This window comes from Eubalaena glacialis, chromosome 4, assembly GCF_028564815.1.
Source record: "Eubalaena glacialis isolate mEubGla1 chromosome 4, mEubGla1.1.hap2.+ XY, whole genome shotgun sequence".
Lineage (NCBI taxonomy): Eukaryota > Metazoa > Chordata > Mammalia > Artiodactyla > Balaenidae > Eubalaena > Eubalaena glacialis.
Genome location: NC_083719.1, coordinates 178,147,031 through 178,167,434, shown reverse-complemented (window position 1 = coordinate 178,167,434; position 20,404 = coordinate 178,147,031). Strand labels below are relative to the sequence as shown.

At 57.6% G+C, this 20,404-nt stretch overlaps 1 protein-coding gene across 2 annotated transcripts in view; it reads left to right on the top strand.

Annotated features, from left to right (window-relative positions):
* The window catches only part of ADGRL1 (adhesion G protein-coupled receptor L1), a 44,076-nt gene that overhangs the window by 1,159 nt on the left and 22,513 nt on the right, over positions 1–20,404 (top strand). For both annotated transcript variants that reach the window (XM_061190385.1, XM_061190383.1), the window contains exons 2-3: positions 15,518–15,681; positions 18,505–18,718. In XM_061190385.1, the coding sequence (XP_061046368.1) occupies positions 15,612–15,681; positions 18,505–18,718 (284 nt within the window). In that variant the 5' untranslated portion in view covers positions 15,518–15,611. The remainder of the gene's footprint in view (positions 1–15,517; positions 15,682–18,504; positions 18,719–20,404) is intronic.

Genomic DNA, 20,404 nt, shown 5'->3' with positions numbered 1-20,404 from the left:
CGTGTCCCCGGTGCGTGTGCCCGCGGGTGCTTGGCGCCCTGTTTGTGTAGGTGTTTGGGTGTGAGCGGAGAGGGTGCGTGTGCGCGCCGCGCGCGGGCCCCGGCCCCCAGAGGAGCCGCGTTGGGGGCTGGCACCGCAGGATGCCGGCCTGGGGGTTGTTTTTCTCTGGGAGGCAGAGGCGCGGGGGATGGGGAGGGGTCTGTCTGGGTGTCTGGCCGGCTGTAGCCACCGAGAGCATTTTCTCTCCGCGGTACCCGGTTAAGCGTGGGAAGCTGTTGGGTTTAATCCACCCGGATTCGGGCTTTGAGAGCAAGCCCTCCCTCTCTCCCAGGTGTTCATTGGGTAGGGCCTGGGGTTTCAATTGTCATCTTTCCATCTGAGGGTCCTGTGACAGGAGTCCGTGCAGAAGAGGGTGGGCAGCGCTGTGTGTGCTCCAGCCCTGGCCAAAAAGTGGCCCCACAGGCATTTCTCCAGTGCACCCCTGGCACCCATCTGAAGACAGCCAGCCCCCTGCCTGCACACAGCCCGCACGCACATACCTGTCCCTAGTCTTCCACTCTCGGTCAGCACCCAGCCCCATCCCTATCCAGCACCTCACTGTACCTTCCCCGCAGTCCACTCCTCCCTCCCCCACCTCTCCCCCCACAGTCATGGCAGCTGAGTGGGTGTCCCTCCATCCAAGCCTTGAGAACAGGGCCCCCTTTCCTCCCGGCTTCTGCAGGACCCAGGGCCTGGATTCTGCTGCCCACCTCCAAACATGTGGTGTGCAGGGGGGAGCAGGGGGAGGGGTTCAAAATGGCTGCCAAGATGGCTGGTTGTCCCTCCGCCTCTCTCTTTCTCCTTCTCTTCCTCTCTCTGCTTGCCCTGTTCTCTTAGCTGCTTCAGGAGTCATCGAGGAGAGGGGGTTGGACAGTGTGAGGATAGGTCTGGGGTACTATGCTTGAGGGTGGATATCTGCTCTGGGCCTGTGGATCTCGATCCTCCTTGGGGAGAGGCCGTTGATCTCTGCTCCCCTCTCCAGCACCCAAAGGGCCGGCATAAGCCTGTAACCTGACCCCAGTCCCAACTCCTTCACCCTGGCTAGCAGCCTGGGGGCTCCCTGCCCTCCACGTGTTCTCCTAGGCCTGATGCCCTGAATCGGTCATCGGGGTGTCAGGGTGCCCCACGGAGGGTCCCCGTCTCTCATCCTCTCCATCTGCCCCATGGCCAGGGGCTGAGGACTCCCCGGTCGGCCTGGGTCAGGCCCCAGCTCTGGGGGCAGGTGACTTCTCCTTCCTCCCCACTCCCCTCCCACTAATGCCGAATTTATTACTTAAAAGTAGGATGAAAACAGGGAGACCGAGAGAAGGAATACAACCTTCATTATCATATCGAGAAAGTTATCCGTGATCTTCCTAACTAGTAATTTGCCTGCCATGCTGTTCAGAACTGACTTGCCCATTAATTACAGAGATGAAAAATCATCTGGAAAGCAGAAAAGGGAACTAATTCGATCCCTGGCTGGCAACAATGGCCCCCACGCACCGAGCACATACGTGTGTGCTCACATGTGAGTGCCTGGCTCTCCTGCTGGCATTGCCACCTTCTTCCTCCTCCTCCTCATTGACCTCCCACGGGGCCTTAGCTCACCCCATGCTTCTTACTCCTGCTCTCCAATGCCCTACCAGGCCCTCCCTCACTCCAGGGGGTGCCCATCCCAACATCCACTCGTGGGGAGCTGGCCTAAGGCAGGATCACCCGTGCTATGTCTGCCCTTGGACGTGGAGACGATGCCCAGGGTTGGGGGAGGGCAGGTAGCTGGGGACCAGCACATCTGGGCTGTGGGGCCTGCAGGGAGGAGGTGGAAGGCAGGAGACTCGAAGCCTGGTTTCTATTCCCAGCCTGCCCTGGGGAGCCTCTTCTCCTGGGGGGCCCAAGGAGGACCCTGCCGGCCAGTGGGGGAGGGGCCAGCGGGCGCCCTGGCTGCTCCGGAGTCTGTTCGCATCAAGCGATCTGGTCCCGGCCTGGGGTCCACCTGCATGTGCGGGGCTGCCTGCTGCCTGCGCCTGGCATCTGCGTCCTCCCTGGGTGCCCAGGCTGGCAGGAGAGAGTGTGGCGCTTCAGCCCCAGCCTGGGCATCTGGGGGTGGGGGTGCCGATCCCAGGAGGCTGTGCTGCTTGGCCCCAGAATGGGTGCCCGTGATGGAGAACAGGAGGAGCGGGATCCCTGATGTCCCCACCCGCTGGCCACAGGGAGCTGAAGTTTTCAGTCTCTGCCCCCTCCTACCTCTCCAGCCAGACGTGTGGCCAAGGACACACAGAAGGCTCTGGTTTCTGTGTGGGCTCCTCTCGAGGATTCAATTTCCAGACGCCAGACATTTCCCCTCCTCCAGACCCTCCAGGGAGGCAGGGGTCGGGGGGGGATGCTCCTGAGATGGGGGTTCCCTGGGTCTGGAACTGGACCTGACTGCACCACCACTCCTCCCAGCTCTCGCCTTGGCCACCCTGATGAAAAAGAAAGTGGGGTCCCAGGTGGGAGGGGGCTGCTGAACAGAGGTCTGGAAGTGGCTCGCACTGCCCCTAGAATCCAGTCCTCTGTCACACATCTGTCTGCACCTGTGTGTACCTGTTCTGTGTGATTTGGATGGTGACCTGGACGAGCCTGTGTGCAGCCGGCCACGTGTCCGACAGGCTGGTCCTATGTTCATAAGGGTCTCCTGTGTGCTAGTGTTTGTGAGTTTTGCAGAGGGGCTGGCAGTGTGTGTGTGTGTGTGTGTGTGTTTCCGTGTGTGAGCAGCTCTCCTCATCTTGTGGGCACCTGCAGGCGTGCTCCCAGGTGTATGTATGTGGGGCTCCTTGGAGCGAGGCTGGGTGCACCTTTTCATGAAATCTGTGAATATATGCCAAGTGTCTTTTCACTAGGCGCTGAGCTGGGGACGCCGTGGGGACGGTGCCCCAGTCCTGTCCTCAGGGAGCACACAGTCTAGTGACAAAAGCAATTTCAGTCAAGGGACTCCTATCGTAGCAGTGGGGGAGAAGGCTTGTGTTTCCCCATCCAGAAGGGCCAGAGTCCCAGCTGGGGAGAGGCAGCCCTCGACTCGGAAAACAGCAGCCCCTGCGTCTTGGCACCACAGCAAATCCCAATCCCGTGGGGTGTCTTGTGGTCCAAACCTGCATGACCTTCCCTATCACCTCTTCCCCCTCACCCCCTCTCTCCTCACTGCTCCTAAACGCAGTCCTACCCCAGGACCTTTGCACTGTCCGCTCCTTCACTTGGACCCCTCACCCAGACATCTGCAAAGACTTTGTTCCCTCACCCGCTTCAGATGTCACCTCCTCAGTAACCTTTACCCCATGCAACCTGTTTAAAATTGCAGCCTCCCACCCGCCTCCTGACTTTCCGTAGCGCGGATGGCTTTTCGCACACCCTGTAATTTCCTGATTTATTGTGCCTGTTTGTTTATTGTCTGTCTCCCCGACCAGGATCCAAGTGCTCAGGGAATTTGTTACTTGGTTTGCTTTCGGATGCCAGGTGCCTGGACTTATGCCTGGCCCACAGTAGGTGCTCAAGAACTCTTAGCTGAGTAAGTGGGAGGGGGCCTCTCGAAAGACTGGAGACCCCAGGGGACTCCCCCCAGGCTTTGCACAGTGAGGGCTCCCCATCGACCCCGGTCCCTTTGGGGGATCCAGGGCTACCCACCAGGGGCCAGACCAGGCCAGCTCTGCACCCGTCCCATGCAGACACCTGTGAGGCCTCTCCCTGAGGTGGCCTCATGGGTACTCTTGTGTGTGAGGGTGTCAGCGTGGGCAGGCGGCTCCCCTGCAGGGCTGCGTGCATATAGGGTTTAGAGCCTGGAGGGTAATGTGGGGGCCCCCCTGCCCTTGCCAGGGGTAGGAGTGCCACGGTCAAGGACTGAGCAACCCCTCCTTCGTGGGGACACTAGCCCAGGCTCTCTCTCACGGGATGATGGGACCCCCACCCTTGTTTCAGTGGTCTGTCCCGGCACTGGGGAATTAGCCAAGTAGAAGCCCCCCTGCCACCCTCCCCACAACTCCAAAATTTGGGGAAGATAAAAATTGCAATAAATAGATGCCCAGGCTAAAAATAGCCTTGCCCAGCCCCCCACCCCCAAAAGCTAAACATAGCCAGGGCCTCTCCCTCAGGGGCTAAAAATACCCGGTAGGCCAGGCAGCCAGGTGGGTGCTCCTGTCCAGGGTCAGGGAGGTGGTGCAGACAGGTGAGGGGCCCAGGGCAGGGTCTCCCAGCTGTGGCGTTCCTGACATTGGGGCTGTGTCATTCTTGGCAGGGGGAGTGACCTGTGCATCATAGGACTTTTTAGCATCCCTAGCCTCAACCCTCTAGATACCAGTAGCATCCCCCCCTGCACCCCCCCGCCAGTTGTGACACCTAAAAATGTCTCCAGACATTGCCAAACAGCCTGGGAAGAGGAGCAAAATTGTGCGCCCTCCCAGGCGAGTACCACTGCTGTAGATCAGGGGTCGGCAAAGTCCCTCTGTGAAGACCCAGACAGCAAGTATTGGAGACTTTGGCGGGCTTACTAGTCTTCTTCTCCCTCTTCTTCTTAACCCTTTGAAAGTGGCAAAACCATTTTTAGCCCATTGGCTGTGGGCAGTGTCCAGGCCACAGGTGCCCAGCTCCCACCCTGCAGCACCACCCCCCTCCCGCCCCATTGCCCCTGGTGGTGGAGGTCAGGGCATCCTTGGATGCACCCTCATCAACAGAGGGACAGCCCCACTGGGGGCAAGTCTGGTGCTGTCTGTCCCTTTCACCTCCCTGCCCTCACCTCCTCCCACTCCCCTGTGCTCGCTCCCTCACTGGTTCTCAAACATGCAGGCCCCGGCCAGCCCCAGGGCCTTTGCACGAGTCTTCTCCTCCCTGGGCACCTCTGTGGCTCCTCCCTCAGCTTCCCAGAGCTTTGCTGACGTGTCCAGCCTTTCCCCGTCACTGTATTTAAGATTGCATGACACCCACACACACACATACACACAACACTAGTAAATCACGGGATTGACCTCTTTAGTGTTCTTTTTGTCTAGCTCGTGCCTGGCTGTCTCTCCAGCACCTAGATCAGCGCCTGGTACACAGTACGTGCTCTAAAAGAGACGCATAGGATTGCTGGATATCACTTCTAAGCCCCATAACCACTGTTGTGAGACTTTCAACCCGTTTCCCTGGGGAAGAGACGGAATGCAGAGGAGGGAGGTGGGGGCCTTGTCACACAGCCTAAAGTGGGCACAGCTGGGATTTGAACCTAGGACCCTGAGACCCAGGGCCTCTTCCCTCTTGCCCTGCCGAGCACCGTCTCCCCATCCCTCTGGTCTCTGCCCCTTCGCTGCTAGTCTGGTGGCAGCAGAGGGCCCCAGAGCCTTCTTCCATGCACTCTGCCTCAGGCCCTGGCTCCCATGACTGTTTTCAGCACTGCTCTGCATGCCTGGAGTGAGTGCGAGGCTTGTGGCCAGTCAGGGAACACCTTGGGGTGGAAATGGACCACAGGCCACCATGGTACCAACCCACTGTGGCGAGGAGCGTCAAAGAGGTGCCCGGTTGGCCTGCAAGTCAGGGAGAGCTTCCTGGTGGAGGGGGCTTCCCAGCTAAGATCTGGAGGGGAAAGAGGGATAAAGTGGAGGAGAGAGAGAGTTTGTGAGAGGGAGGGGCCCACCCTGAGGTCAGAAAGAAGCGGGTGGCTCGGGAAGGGGGAAGGAAAGACATTTCCTGGCCAGGTGGGGAGAGAGGACGCCGGTCTTGGGGGCCGAAGGACTGTTTGTGGGTTTGCATTTCTACTTGTCCACGGGGCTGGGGAGGCCTGTGAAGGGGTCAAGGCCCATGAGACATGGTTGGAATGTTTAGGATGCGCTCCCTCTAGCTGGCTTTGTAGGAGAGAACTGCAGAGGGCGGGTGGGCGGGGCGGGGGGGGGGAGTGGAGAGGCCAGTGTGGGTAGGAGGCCGCCACAGCTGTCAAGGTGAAGGCCCAGGTGGAGGCCTTGAGACATTAGAGATGGACCCGTGTGGGGCTTTCAAGACAGAGTTGACATGATTTAGTAGATGATCAGTTGGAAGGCAGAGGGAAGGGGAGGGGGAGGGGGAAACTGCAGGTTTCTGGTTCTGACAGCAGTGTGGACCTGGAGAAACAAGGAGGGAGGGGGTGGGGCGCACCCTCTGCTCTCAGCAACACCCCTCCTCACATACACAGTCTGATCTCCCCTTGCCAGCAGGAGTCTGTGAGTGCCCGAGTTCAGGGCACGTCTTGTCCCCACTCAGAACCTCCACGGCTCCCACCTCACTCCCACAGGCCCTGCTTGCTCTGCCCTGTAAACCCGCCCTCACCTCTTCCCTCTCTCCCCTCACTCACTGGGCCAAAGCCACACTCCAGCACATTCCTACCTCAGGGCCTTTGCATATGCTGTTCCCACTGCCTGGATACTCTTTCTCCAGTACCTAGATGACTCCCCTCCTTGAGACCTTTGCTAAAATGTTACCTTCTTGGCCAGGTATTCCCTGACCACCCCATCTACATTTGCACCCACGCATACCCCCTCCACTCTCTCTCTCCCCTACAAGCCTATTTTCCTCCAAAGCACTTGTGACCAGGTGGAAGCTAGGTAACTATCCACTGAATGGACAACCTCTTCTATAGGTCTGTTTCATCTTTGTTCATTAAACAAATTAACAAGAACCCTCTCCTTGCCCAGGGCTGGGCGTGCAACAGAGAGCCAGGCCAACCCACGATGGAACTTTCCCTGGTGGGATAGACTTTCAACTGCAGAGCCCAAGTCCAATTAGGGGAGTAAAATGTGGAGACCCAGTGTGCCGTTAGTGTGGGTACAGGAGGGACCAACACAGTCCTGGCAGGCAGAGCCTTTTGGAGGAAGAAGGGACAGAGGGCAGGAGTCCTCTGGGTATGTGAGAGAGATGTGGAGGGTGAGGATAGGCCAGAGCAGAGAAGGTGATGAGAAGGTAGCAGGAGACCAGGGGGCCTGAAATGCCATGTTGAGGCCTCTGAGGCAATAGGGAGCCATGGAGGACTGTAGGCAGGGAGGGATGTGATTGGGTTTTCATTTTGCAAAGATCACTCTGGCTGCAGGGTGGAGATCGGAAGTGGTGGGAGTAGCAGATAGATGGGGGAGACCAGGGAGGAGGCATCCAGGGAGAAGGGGAGGTTTTGAATGGTCCCACCCCCTGCAGTCCAGCGCCACTTGGCAGCCAGAGTGACCTTTTAAAATTTACAAGACAGACAAACCCCACCCTGTGGCGCCGACATCTAGTGGGAGAGAGATAATAAGCAAATAAGTAAAACGTGTGGCTGGCATGCTAGCGATGAGTGCCATGTAGAAATAAAGCCAGAGCAGGATGCAAGAGTGCTGGGGCCAGCAGGGCCTCCCAGAGCCGGCAGCGTTTGCATAAAGACCTGAAGGAGGCAAGGGAGAAGCTATGCAGGTATCTGGGGAGGAGGGAACGGCCAGTGCAAAGGCCCTGAGAGGGGACTGTGCCTGGTGTTAGTGAGTGAGGGGGAAAGTGTAAAGAGGTGAGGGTAGGGAGGGGACAGGGCAGAGTGTGCAGGGCCTTGTGGGCCGAGGAAGGGCTTTGGCTTTTGCTGTGAGTGAGGTGGGAGCCATGGAAGGTTCTGAGCAGAGGAGGGATGTGCCCAGACTCAGGTGCTCACAGGCGCCCTCTGGTGGCTGTGTATGGAACAGACTGGGCAGCAAGGGTGGAGAGCTGGGAGACAGGGGAGGAGGCGACAGGGCTGGACCAGGGAGGGGACCAAGGAGTCAGGAGAAAGTGAGCAGATTCTGAAGAAGGAGACGCAGGAGCTGCTGTAGGGATGAGAGGAGAAGAGAGGTCCAGGATATCTGTATGGTTCTTGAGCGCCTGGGAGGACTGGGCTGCCCTCTGCTGAGATATGGGAAGATGAGGGGGTGGAGCTGAGGGTTTCGTGGGGACCCTGCCCTCCCTGAGCCCACAGCCCCCTTCCTGAAGGAGGTTATGTGCCGGACACTCTCTGGGCACTTGCTCCGTCTCTGTGAGGGAAGTCTGTTAGTCCCAGAGTAGGGATGAGGAAATGGGCTCAGAGAGGCCAAGAGCCTGGCCCGAGATCACACAGCAGATTGAGACCCAGGAGCCAAGTCCTTGGACCTATCCCAGGGCCTGCTAGTTACCCACTCTGCCATGCCTGAGGGTTTCCTGGAGGAGGTGGGCCTGTGGAGCTGGGCTCTCGGGCTGCTGGGTTTGGGGAAGACTCAAGGCTGCTGGGGACGGAGCAAGAGTCAGGAAACTTGTGTTGAGGGGCCCGGAACCCCGCTGTTGGTGCGCCGGCCCCCACCCCCACCCCCGCATTCAGACTCCCACCCACTCAAGCACTGAGGGTTGCCATGGCAACCTCGCTAGATGGCAAGGTAGCAGCACCTCCCCTCCTCCAGCAGCTGGTTCTCCTCCTATCACCCACCCTGCCCTGCCCCATCCCAGGGCACCTGAGGACAGAGCCTGGGCCGTGTCACCCGGCCCTGGGACCCCACTGCACCCGCCCCTTGACTTGAAACTGATGTGGGGCTCAGGCAAACCCGGAGGCAGGTGTGGGACCAGTGGGTGGCCCACGTGACCTGGGGGTCCGACACACCTGGGGCTCAGAGGGTGGTGGGCCCTGTTTCCCATGGGTTAAATTGGGGTCACTCAAGCCCTCTGAGGCTCGAGGTGGAGACAGACACAGGTGGGGGCTCACCTGACCCCTGTGGGCGTGTCTACTTCTGAGGATGCTTACACAGATGCAGTGGGGGCCCAGAGGAGGGAGCTTTCGAGGGCCCCCAGGTCTCCCCAGGTCCCCATGCTCAGCCTGGGGTTCAAAGACCCCTTGCCAGTCAGGTGTCCCTGGGATCTCACTTTCCTCTTGTGTAAAATGTGGGTATACACCCCCCGCCCCCTTACTAAGTTCTTCTGAGGATTAAAGGAGATACAGGCATGCAGTGCTCAGAATGGGGCACAGAAGTGTCAGCTGCTGCCCCTGGCATCATGGGTGGTTCTGGCAAACTGGAGATCCCAGCTGGGTCCCCACACCCTGTAGTTGAAAGGCTCCCCTGAAGTTGTGTGGCTCAGGGCCCTGCCCCCATCTCTGCTTCAACTCCCCCACCACGTGCCCTGACACCCTGTGCGAGTTTGCTAGGGCTGCTGTGGCAACATACCCCAGACTGGGCTCTGACAACAGAAATTTATTATCTCCCAGTTCTAGAGGCCCGGAGTCCAAGATCAAAGTGTCAGCAGGGTTGGTTCCTTCCTCTCCCCTGGCTTCTGGTGGTTTGCCAGCAGTCCCTGGCTTGTAGACGCATCACCCCAATCTCTGCCTCTGTCTTCACGTGGCGTTCTCCTTGGTGGGGCGGGGGGTGTCTGTGTCCAAATATCCCCTTTTTATAAGGACACCAGTCTGATTGAATTAGGGTCCACCCTAATGACCTCATTCATTTTAACTTGACTACCTCTATATCTCCAAAGAAGATCCCATTCTGAGGTGCTGGGGGATAGGATGCCAGTGTATCTTTTTAGGAGGGGAACACAATTCCATTCATCCCACGGCCTCAGGGGTAGTCAGGCCTGGGCCTCCCAGGTGGTTCCCACCTATCCACGTCTGACCTCACCAGGCAGCAGGCAAAACTCCCCAGGGCCGAGCGGGCATGCAGTCAGGCCAGGAAGAGAGGGAACAGATGTTGCAGTGCCCAGTTCCCCCTGCTCCAGCCCCAAGGTGCGGACAGTTCTGGGGGTGCCTGGGGCTTCCTGGAGGAGCTGCTCCAGGGAAGGGGCTTCAGAGAGCAGCAGGCAGCCCATGGGGGACACCTTCTGTGCCCCTGAGGCTATGGTGCCCGGCCTGTGTGGGCCAGGCTTGGGCCCCAGGTCACAGGGCAGACGCCCCGTCCAGCTGCCCCCACCACCATCCTTGTGTTCGTCTGGTCGATATTTGTTTGAGGACCTACTGCACGTCTAGGCACCAAGGGACGGCCTCGGGAGCTTCCATTCTCTGGGGGCTACAAAGGAAATCCACGAGCGGACAAGTCACACAGCAGTGACGTGATTGGTGGGGATGGTGGTGACAGTTCGGTCCAGGACACTCTGTACTCACTATGCACCAGGCATGGCCCTGTGTGTTTCACGGGTATGAATTCATCTTGTCATGCAGCTACCCTATGAGGTAGCCCCATTTTACCGAGAGGAAGATGGAGACATGGGAGGTTATGGGATGGTGGGGACGGGACAAACGGGCACTGAACGCAAGGTGCTATGGTGCGGGGTAGCGGAGGCCCACCCGCATCTCTGAGGAGGGGACATGAGCTGAGATCGAAGGGACACAGGCCGAGACTGCATGGTGGGAACCAGCGTGGCTGGAGCAGCGGGAAAGGGGCAGGAGCCGGGCGTGCGTGACCTCATGGGATGTGGAGTGGGAGCCTCGGCAGGGATTTAAGCAGGGGAGCAATGTGTCGACATTTTTTTTTTTTTTTTTGGCCATGCTGAGTGGCTTGTGGGATCTTAGTTCCTCGAACCCGGGCCCTCGGCAGTGAAAGCACCGAGTCCTGACCACTGGACCACCAGGGAATTCCCGACATTGTCTTTAAAAAGTCCCTCTGTGGAAACAACCTGAGTGTCCATCAATGATGAATGGATAGGGTATTGCCTGGCGGGCCAGTGGTTAGGACTGCTTGCTTTCACTGCCGAGAGTGTGGGTTCAATCCCTGGTGAGGAAACTAAGATCCCGCAAGCTGCCTGGCGCGGCCAAAACAAAAACCAAAAACTTTGACATCTACACACTACTACATATAAAATAGATAACTAATAAGGACCCTGTATAGCACAGGGAACTCTACCCAATACTCTGTAATGGCCTATATGGGAAAAGAATCTAAAAAAGAGTGGATGCAGGTATAAATGATTCACTTTGCTGTACACCTGAAATTAACACAACATTGTAAATCAACTATACTCCAATAAAAAATTTTTAGGACTTCCCTGGTGGCGCAGTGGTTAAGAATCCACCTGCCAATGCAGGGGACACAGGTCCGATCCCTGGTCTGGGAAGATCCCACATTGCCACGGAGCAACTAAGCCTGTGCGCCACAACTACTGAAGCCCGCAGCACCTGGAGCCCGTGCTCTACAACAAGAGAAGCCACTGCAATGAGAAGCACATGCACCGCAACTAGAGAAGGCCTGTGCGCAGCAACGAAGACCCAACGCAGCCCCCCAAAAAATTTTTTTAAATTTTTTTTTTAAAATGATGAATGGGTAAATGAAATGTGGTCCGGCTGTACAGTGAAATATTACTCAGCCAGAAAGAGGAATAACTGACACAGGCTACAACACGGGTGAACCTCAAAAACGTTTTGCTGAGTGAAAGAAGTCACACACAAAAGGCCACAGATTGTATTGGGATTAGCCAAAAAGTCTGTTTGGATTTTTCCATAACTTCTTATGGAAAAACCCAGCCGAACTTTCTGGCCAACACAATATGACTCCATGCATATGAGATGCCCAGAACAGGCAAATGCGTAGAGACAGAAAGCAGATGAGTGGTCGCCAGGGCCTGAGGGGAGAGGGGAGAGGGAGTTCTTGATTAACGGGTACCAAGTTTCTGTTTGGGGTGATACAAACGTTTTGGAAATAGATCGCAGTGGTTGTGGCACAGCATTGAGAATGCAGTTAATGCCACTGAATTCTATACTTAAAATTGGTTAAATGACGAGTTTTATGTTACATATATATATATATATTATACCATAATTTTTTTAAAGGCCCCTCTGGCTGCCAGTGGCGGGTGAGGGGAGGTGGGGGAAGCCTGGGCTGCGGGAGTGAGAGGGGCTGGAGGGCTGCTGGGAAGAGGTCAGGGCCGTTTGGTAGAGATGGTGATGCCCAGGTCTGGAGGGGGGCTGCCGAGGATGGGCAGGTGGACGCTGGGGTGTTCTGGAGGTGCAGACCCAGGACTAACTCCTGAACTGGCTGTGGGGGTGAGGGAAAGAGGAACCCAAGATTTTGACTCCTGGGGTTTTGGCCCAAGGACCTGGGAGGAGGGGGGGACCACGCACTGAAATGGGGGACTGTGTCCAGTCTGGTCAGGCTCCAGATGCCTTGGAGACACAGATGGAGGTGTAGACCTGAGGAGAGAAGCGGGGCTGGGACTCAGATGTGGCAGTCGTCACGGTACAGATGGTGTCTAAAGCCATGAGGCTGGTTGGATCCCTGAGGCGGGGTGTGGACAGGGAAGAGGCCTGGGGTCCTGGTGTCCCGGGGTGCAGCCCGGGAGGAGGAGAAGAGCCGCCTCCTTCAGATGGATGCTCCCCGTGCCCTGACTCTCGCTGTGCTGTGACAGCACCCTCTGATGGGTCCCTTGCCGGTCTACTGTGTATGTAGACTGTTGTCCTTACCAGAACCCTGCAGATTCGAGGTTTCGAGGGAACTGGGGGCATGAGTGGGGAGGACCCGCTCAGGGTCACGGGGCATGAAATGGCAGGGTCGGGCTCCAGACCCACACTGGCCGGCTGCCCCCAGAGCCTGGCATCCAGCAGCCTCTCCAGCGTTAACCAGACGCTAACCAGTTTAACTCCCTAAGGGAGAGCCAGGGAGGAGATGCTAAGCAGTTTCACTCTCTAGGGGAGAGTCAGGGAGGGGAGCATCCATCAGCCTAGGGTCAGTCCCCCCGCTCCTGCATCTGACCATGGCTGGAAGATGGGGTGCAGGAGAAATGAAGTGGTGAAGAACGCCCCCCCCCCCATGTAAAATTGTAAAGTGCTATGAAATGAACCAAAACCCATCAAAGGCCATATCTGGACAGGGTTGCGGGATAAGAGACAGTTGTGGGCTGAGGAAGTAGAGGGGGGAGTTTCCTGAAGGCTGGGCGCTGGGGAGGGTGCAGAGAGCTGCTGCGGGTCAGGGTCGGGGAGCAGGGCTGCAGGGCTGCCCTGGGAAACTACCTTCCCGTTTCACATGAGAGGAGACAGGCCTGGAGGGATGTCCTGCCCCATGAGCGAGCTGCCCTCATCTTTCTTAAGAACCTGTGCTGAGTCCCTGCCCTCAAGTTGCTCATGGTCTAGTGGGGAAGGTAATTTTTACAAGAATGTAATTTCAGGTGCCGTGAATTAAAAATGGGGCTAGGGGATTCCCTGGCGGTCCAGTGGTTAGGACTCCGTGCTTCCATTGCAGGGGGCAAGGATTCGATCCCTGGTTGGGGAACTAAGATCCTGTATGCTGCGCGGCGTAGCCAAAAAACAAACAAACAAACAAAAATGGAGCTGAAGGACGGCAAGCGAGGGTGGCAGGAGTGGTTAGGGTGGTCAGGGTAGGTCACTCGTCTGGGGTGACCTTGAGGTTGAGCCCTGAATGGTGAAAAGCTCCAGCAGACGTGTGGGGATGCTGGGAGAGCATTCCAGGCAGAGGAGCAGTCCAGGCAAGGGCTCGGGCTGGAAGGAAGCTGGAGCTTCTAGGAACGGGAAGTGGGTAGGCTGGAGAGCATGGTGTTGCTGGGTCACCAGCGGCCTCTAGGCCCTGATGAGGAACAGAGACCCCAGGGGAGGGCAGAGTGGGAGGTGAATACTCAGATTTACATCATTAAATGATCCCTTAGCACTGAGTGGAGGGCAGGCGTGGAGGCAGGGAGGCTGGGAGGAGGAGGAGGCTGGGACAAGCATCCAGATGCAGCAGGATGGTGGCTTGGCCCTGGTGGTGGCACTGAGGGCCAGAAGTGGGCAGGTTGGTGAGATACTTCGGAGGCAGAGCCCGTGGGACTTGCCGATGGAGTTTATGAAGGGGAGGGGAGGAGAGGAGTCAGGAATTGAGGAGGATTCCTAGGTTTGGGTTCTGAGATTCATTCAACAAACATTCATTGCTGTGTGTCAGGCCTGTTCTAGAAGCAGGAGCAAAACAAAGCAATTCAATGATCCCTGCCCGTGCAGGGGCCCTTCCATAAAAGGGAGAAATAGTTACATTTGAACCAAGGCCCAAAGGGGGTGAGGGAGCAGAGGAAGAAGCCATGTGAATAAGTGGTGGACAGAAGATACATGCAGAGGAAGTGACAAGTGCAAAGGCCCTGGGGCAGGACCTGGTGTGGTTGAGGAATAGCAGGAGTGGCTGGAGCAGAGGCGGGGACAGGGAGTTAAATCGACTGGTGGATAGGCTTTCATTTTGGGGGGGGGAAACAGTAGTCGGGGTTCTTTTGAGAGATTCCAAACTGGAAATAAGGGATTTGGAAAGTATTGGCTGGTCAGTGGTGTTGAGACCGTAGGACAGGCTGGGGTGATGGTGGGAGAGGACAGACCAGGGGTTTGCACACTGGAGGGCCGGTTAAAACACAGGTGCTGGGGAATTCCTTGTCGGTCCAACGGTTAAGACTCTGTATTTCCACTTCAGGGGGCACGGGTTCGATCCCTGTTCAGGGAACTAAGATCCCGCATGCCGTGCAGCGCGGCCAAAAAACAAACAAAAAAGCATGGGGTGCTGACCCTTCTCAGAGAATGTGCATTTCTAGCAAGTTCCTGGCCAGGCTGGTGCCCCTGGGCTGGAGCCATATTGGAGAACCGGGGTGTAGATAAAGCAAAGGACTAAAAGTAAAGATCTGGGTGTCCAGTCTCGAGAGGATCCAGGGGAGACAGAGGCAGTGAGAAGAGGAGAGGCCGTGAGGGAGAAGAAGTGGGTCAGAACCCGGTTCTGTGCCCTCAGAGCCGCTGTGCCTGAGGATGGGCAGACGGGGTGGGCTTGGGGGGAATTGCAGGGGTCGCCACACAACTTCCACCCCTCCTTCACCCTCCCTGGCCCCCCAGGGGCTGCACCCACCCCTCACCCTGCCTGCTTGTCTCCAGCTTACCCTGAGGGTTCCCCCTGAGAGGAAAGAGGGGACTCAGTCATCCCTGGTCCCTGATCTGTGGCGCCAGCCAGCTGGATTCTAATTAGCTACCAGAGCCAGAGAAACGGGAAGCAGGGGACCAGGGGTGGGGACCTGGATTCCTGCCCAAGACCCAGAGCCTGCAAGCTGGGGCCAAGACGCCTGGGTCCCCCACCCTGGACGCTGTGCTGGGTGAGAAAGCTGGGGCGGGGGAGACAAATAGGCAGGATCTTGATTTCGGGTCGGGGAAGAGGCTTCCAGAGGGCTCTCCTTCTCCATGATGGAGGGTCTGAGGCCTGCCTGGGTACAGGTGGGCCCTTCATAGCTGTGACAGCCTGAAGCGTTGCCCCAGCCACCCAAGGGGGTCTGTCAGACCCCAGGAGGTGCTTCCAGGAGGTCCAAGATGCCCAGATGGGTGGGTCCATCTGTTGGGGTGGGAGTGGAGGGTGCAGTGTAAGCCAGAGGCCTTGGAGGGGGTCAGCCTCTGGCTCAAGGGTGCAGCTTCTGTCAGATATGGCTGGCTCGAGGGGGTTACATCGCCCAGCCCCTCTTGGGGCTGCAGGATGGAAGCCCTCAGCCACCAGCAGGAGGAGAGGGGACCGGCCCAAACACCCCTCCTACTAGGCCCGCTGGGGGTCGGCCGCTGCCCCCACCTCACTCTCCCTGTCCTCCCCAGACTGGTGGGCCAGGCCGTGGTCCCCACCTGGTGATGCGGGGCGAGGCCGCCTGCACAGGCCACTGAGAGCCCTGAACGCGCCCCAGCCGCCACCATGGCCCGCCTGGCCGCCGTGCTCTGGAGTCTCTGCATCACTGCCGTCCTGGTCACCTCGGCCACCCAAGGTAGGTGCTGCTGGGGCTGGGGAGGGGCCATGCCTCCAAAACCCTGCCAGGAGGGCAGATAAAACAGTGAAATACGTCCCGACCACTTGTTACAGTACCCTCTTCAGACCACTCAGAACCAGGCCAGAGGAAGACTTGGTGATTATGCCCCCTAGCACCACCAAGGGGTCCCCGGATCAGCCCCTCACCCCCCAACCCAGAGCACCAGGGTCCATCCCACCAGGGGTCCTAGAGCCTGGGATTCGGGATGTGGCCCCCTGGGACCGGGACAGGCCTTCCTGGTGAGCCAATGCTCTTCTGTCTAGTGTGTGTCTCTCTCAGTGTGATTACATCTCCGAGGCTCTCGCTGGGAAGAAGGTTTAATTAAAGCATGCCCGCTGACGTTTATTTAAAAACAACTAATTACCCAGCTCGGCCCTATGCCGTTCCCGGGATCCTGCACACACCACAATTAGTGCCCCGAGCCTGCCCGCCCACCCTCACCGATTACTCAATTACAATCCCCATGGTGGGCCCAGGCGGGGGCAAGGGCAGGGCGGGAAGAGAGGCAGCGAGAGGAGGCCCGCTAGCCTCGCCCTCGCCCTGGGTGTGCCCCCTGCCTGCCCCTCCCAGCCCTGTCTGGAGGGCATTCATGGTGGACCGTGCTCCCCAGTGCTCCCTCATACAGCCCCACCCTCCGGGGAGCCACAGAGGTGAAGGGGGCATTGTTCAGCTGTGCCACAGGGCCTTGGGACTGCTCCAGCCAGCTGGCACCTTCCCCTCCCCCAGCACCCATGTTCTCTACCTATCCAGGTCCTGCCCCACAGCCCCAGCTGGCCTGGGAGGGGCTGCTTCCACCCCCAGACCCATCCAAGCCAGCCCTCCACCCCTGGCCTCCTTCCCAGGCCCAGGAAGGGCTAAAATTAGCTGCGGAAGCAGATGATGCTAGAGGAACGCATGTAAAACTTTGCCGCAAGTGGGACTCTTCTCACCCCAAAAAACCCCGAGGGCCTAGCTGCCAACCCCGTTGGGCCCCCAGGTGGCATTGGAGGCACTAGATCTTGAAAAAGGGGCCCATTTGGCTCTGCTGCCATCATGCACTGGTGCCTTCTCTTCATCTACAAGTGACAGTCACCACATTGGAGCCCAGGGCCACTCTGTGCATCCCCACTTCCCTCTGGCACCCTGCAAGGCTTGGCTGGGACCAGTGTCCAAGAAGGTGGCTGCCCCAGGAGGTATGGATGGTACTGAGCCCACTCTGTCCAACAGAGACTAGCTGCCTTAATCATCTTAATGATAATAGTAATTAGTGGCTTGCCACCTCACTGTGTACCCTGGGCATTGCAACCCTCTGCATGGATCTGTGAGAGGGGCGTTATCAGCTCCTTAGGGAAAGGAACGGGGCACAGAGGTGGTCAGTGACTGGACGAGGCCACCAGCCAGGGAGTGGCCAAGCCGGGATTTAAACCCCAGCCAGGGACTTCCCTGGTGGCACAGTGGTTAAGAATCCGCCTGCCAATGCAGGGGACACAGGTTCGAGCCCTGGTCTGGGAAAGATTCCACGTGCCGCGGAGCAACTAGGCCCGCGTGCCACAACTACTGAGCCAGTGAGCCACAACTACTGAGCCTGCGCACCTGGAGCCTGCGCTCCGCAACAAGAGACGCCGCGATAGTGAGAGGCCCGTGCACCGCGATGAAGAGTGGCCCCCGCTTGCCCCAACTAGAGAAAGCCCTCGCACAGAAACAAAGACCCAGCGCAGCCATAAATAAATAAATAAATAAATAATTTAAAAAAAAAAAACAGCCAAGAGAAGCGGTGCATGGAGCAGTATCCAGGAAAGTTCCATGCACGGGGTTCTGGTGGTCCGCTCCCAGTGCAGTCACGGGCAGCAGGAACTCTCCTGGCAATGATAAGTGACAACACGCATGTTGTACAGCCAACCCAGGAAGCTCCCCTGAGCCTTGGTGTCCAGAGTCTTAACTGGGGCTCAGTCACGTAGACATGGCTGACCTCAGCCTCCAGCCCCTCCAGAGGTCAGCTGATACCACACGACCCAAAGTGCCTACCTGGAACCGCATTGTTAGTATACTAGTTTGCTAGGGCTGCTGTGACAAAATACCACAGACTGGGAGACTTAAGCAATAGAAATGTATTCCCTCCCAGTTCTAGAGGCTAGACATCCAAGATCAAGGCGTCAGCAGGGTTGGTTCCTTCTGAAGGCCACAAGGGAAGGATCTGTTCCAGGCCCCTCTCCTTGGTTTGTCGATGGCCATCTTCTCCCTGTGTCTCCACATCGTCTTCACTCTGTGTGTGCCCCTAGGTCCAAATTTCCTCTTTTTATAAGGACACCGTTCATATTGGATTAGGACCCAATAGGGCCCTATTAATGGCCCACCTTAATGACCTCATTTTAACCTGATTACCTCTGTAAAGAAGCTATCTCCAAATTCGACCACATTCTCAGGTACTGAGGGTTAGGGCTTGATTTCAGCGTTTGAATTTGGGGAGGGGGAAGACCCAGTTCAACCCATAACAGTTAGCACAGGCTGCCTGGCATGGCTCAAGGCCCCCAGATAAACAAAGACACTCTTCTCAAGCAGGACACTTCAAGGGCTTAGAGGACACCGCCCAGGAGCCAAGGCAAAGGCCAGACTCTCCTTGGGCCAGGTTAATGGCCTTACTACACAGGTGGGCACACTGAGAAGCCCATTTTACAGATGAATAAACTGAAGTTCATACAGTCCACATCCCAATACAGTCAAGCTGGAGGTGGCGCCTCTTCGGCGGGGGTCTCCGCTCCCTCTCTGGGCCCGGGTGTGACTCCCTCCCCCTCCTCCCTGCAGGCCTGAGCCGGGCCGGGCTCCCGTTTGGGCTGATGCGCCGTGAGCTGGCATGTGAAGGCTACCCCATCGAGCTGCGGTGCCCGGGCAGCGACGTCATCATGGTGGAGAACGCCAACTATGGGCGCACAGATGACAAGATCTGCGACGCTGACCCTTTCCAGATGGAGAACGTGCAGTGCTATCTGCCGGACGCCTTCAAGATCATGTCCCAGAGGTGAGGGGCCCCACCCTGCAGGGTTCCTGGGAGATGGGGTGGCAGCAGTCCCTGGGGTCAATAAGGTGCCTGTCCTCCATGTGCCCCCTGGCCAGCACATCCCGTTCACCTTCAGTCTTCCTTTTATGCATTCGACCCAGGTTTCCTGAGCAATTACTAGGGGCCGGGTCCCATGCAAACAGCAGATAAGACCCAGCCCATGCCCTGCCAGCCTGTCACCTCTCCAACCTGTACCCTCTGCCACAAGCCCGTTGCCTCCACAAGCTCGTCCCAAGATTAGTGGGGGCTTGCAGCGTAAAAGCCATGGCAGGACAGAGTGAGATGTCATGGGAACTGAGAGACAGCCCAGAGGTCTGGTCAGGCTTCCCTGAGGAGGTGATAGTTGAACACAGATGGCAGAAGTGTATATGCTTGTGAGGGTCAGAGAGAACGTGTGTGAGAATGTGAGGGAGGGAGTGTGAAGACTGTTTATGTCTGTAAGTGTGTGAGTGTGGGGTGCATGTGTGCAAAGCTGCAGAAGCCTCCTTTCACACTCACACCCATACCACCTAGAGCTGGTCAGCTCTTCCTTCAAATTATACCCTGATGTGACCGCCACTTCCACCGCCAAGCCCCCCAGGACTGCTACGGTATCTTCTGCCCCCTCTCCTTGCCTGCTATAGTCTGTTCCCCCCCATAGCAGCCAGAGGGTGCTTGTGAGCACCTGAGTCAGGTCCTGTCCCTCCTCAAATCACAGCTCTCCTTGGCTCCAACCTCACTCAGAGCAAAAGCCTAAGTCCTCCCCTGAGGCCCCCAAGGCCCTGCACGTTCTGCCCTGTCCTCTCCCGGCCCTCACCTCCTCCACGCTCCTCCTCACTCACTGGGCTTCAGTTACCTGGCCCACTCCTTACACCCATCAGGCATCTTCCACTAAGGGCTCCCTCAGGGCCTTTGCACTGGCTGTTCCCCAACACCCGCATGACTCCTCCCTCTCCTTACTCAGAGATTTTTTTTTTTACCTAACCTATCAGCGAGGCCTGCCTGACCACCCTCTAAAATCACAGCAACCCGCCCCCCGCCCCTGCCACTTCCCAGCCCCTTCCCCGTGTTCTCTCTCTCCTAGTCCTGACTTCCATCCACAGTCCCATTGGCTATTTTGCCTCTTTATCGTGTCTTTTTTTATGTCTTCCCTCACTAGGCTGTCAGCCCCACGGGGAAAGGGAGTTTTGTCTGTCACCACTGTGTCCACAGCCAGATACACCACAGGCGCTCACTGAATTTTTGCCAAACGCCTGAGAGAATGCAGGGTTCACTCCAGGATCCTGAGCATAAAAGTGGAAAAGGGAAGGAGGCCTGGGGCCAGCTCTACAGCTCCTTGGGGATTCTAGAGTATGTCACTGGGTGGGGTCACTGAAAGCCTCCTGAGAGCTTTGGGCAGGGGACAGGCGTGATCAGGTAGGTGGCTCAGGTGGGTGGGCCAGGCCACAACCGCTTCATCCCCTCCCTCCCACTGTTTCTCTCTCAAACATCCATTCCGGGAATTCTGTGGCGGTCCAGTGGTTAGGACTGTGCTCTCTCACTGCCGAGGGTCTGGGTTCAATCCCTGGTCGGGGAACTAAGATCCCACAAGCCGCACAGAGCGGCAAAAGAAAAAAAAAAAAAGGAAAAAATCAAACATCCATCCCCCTCCAGCAATCTTGTCCCCCT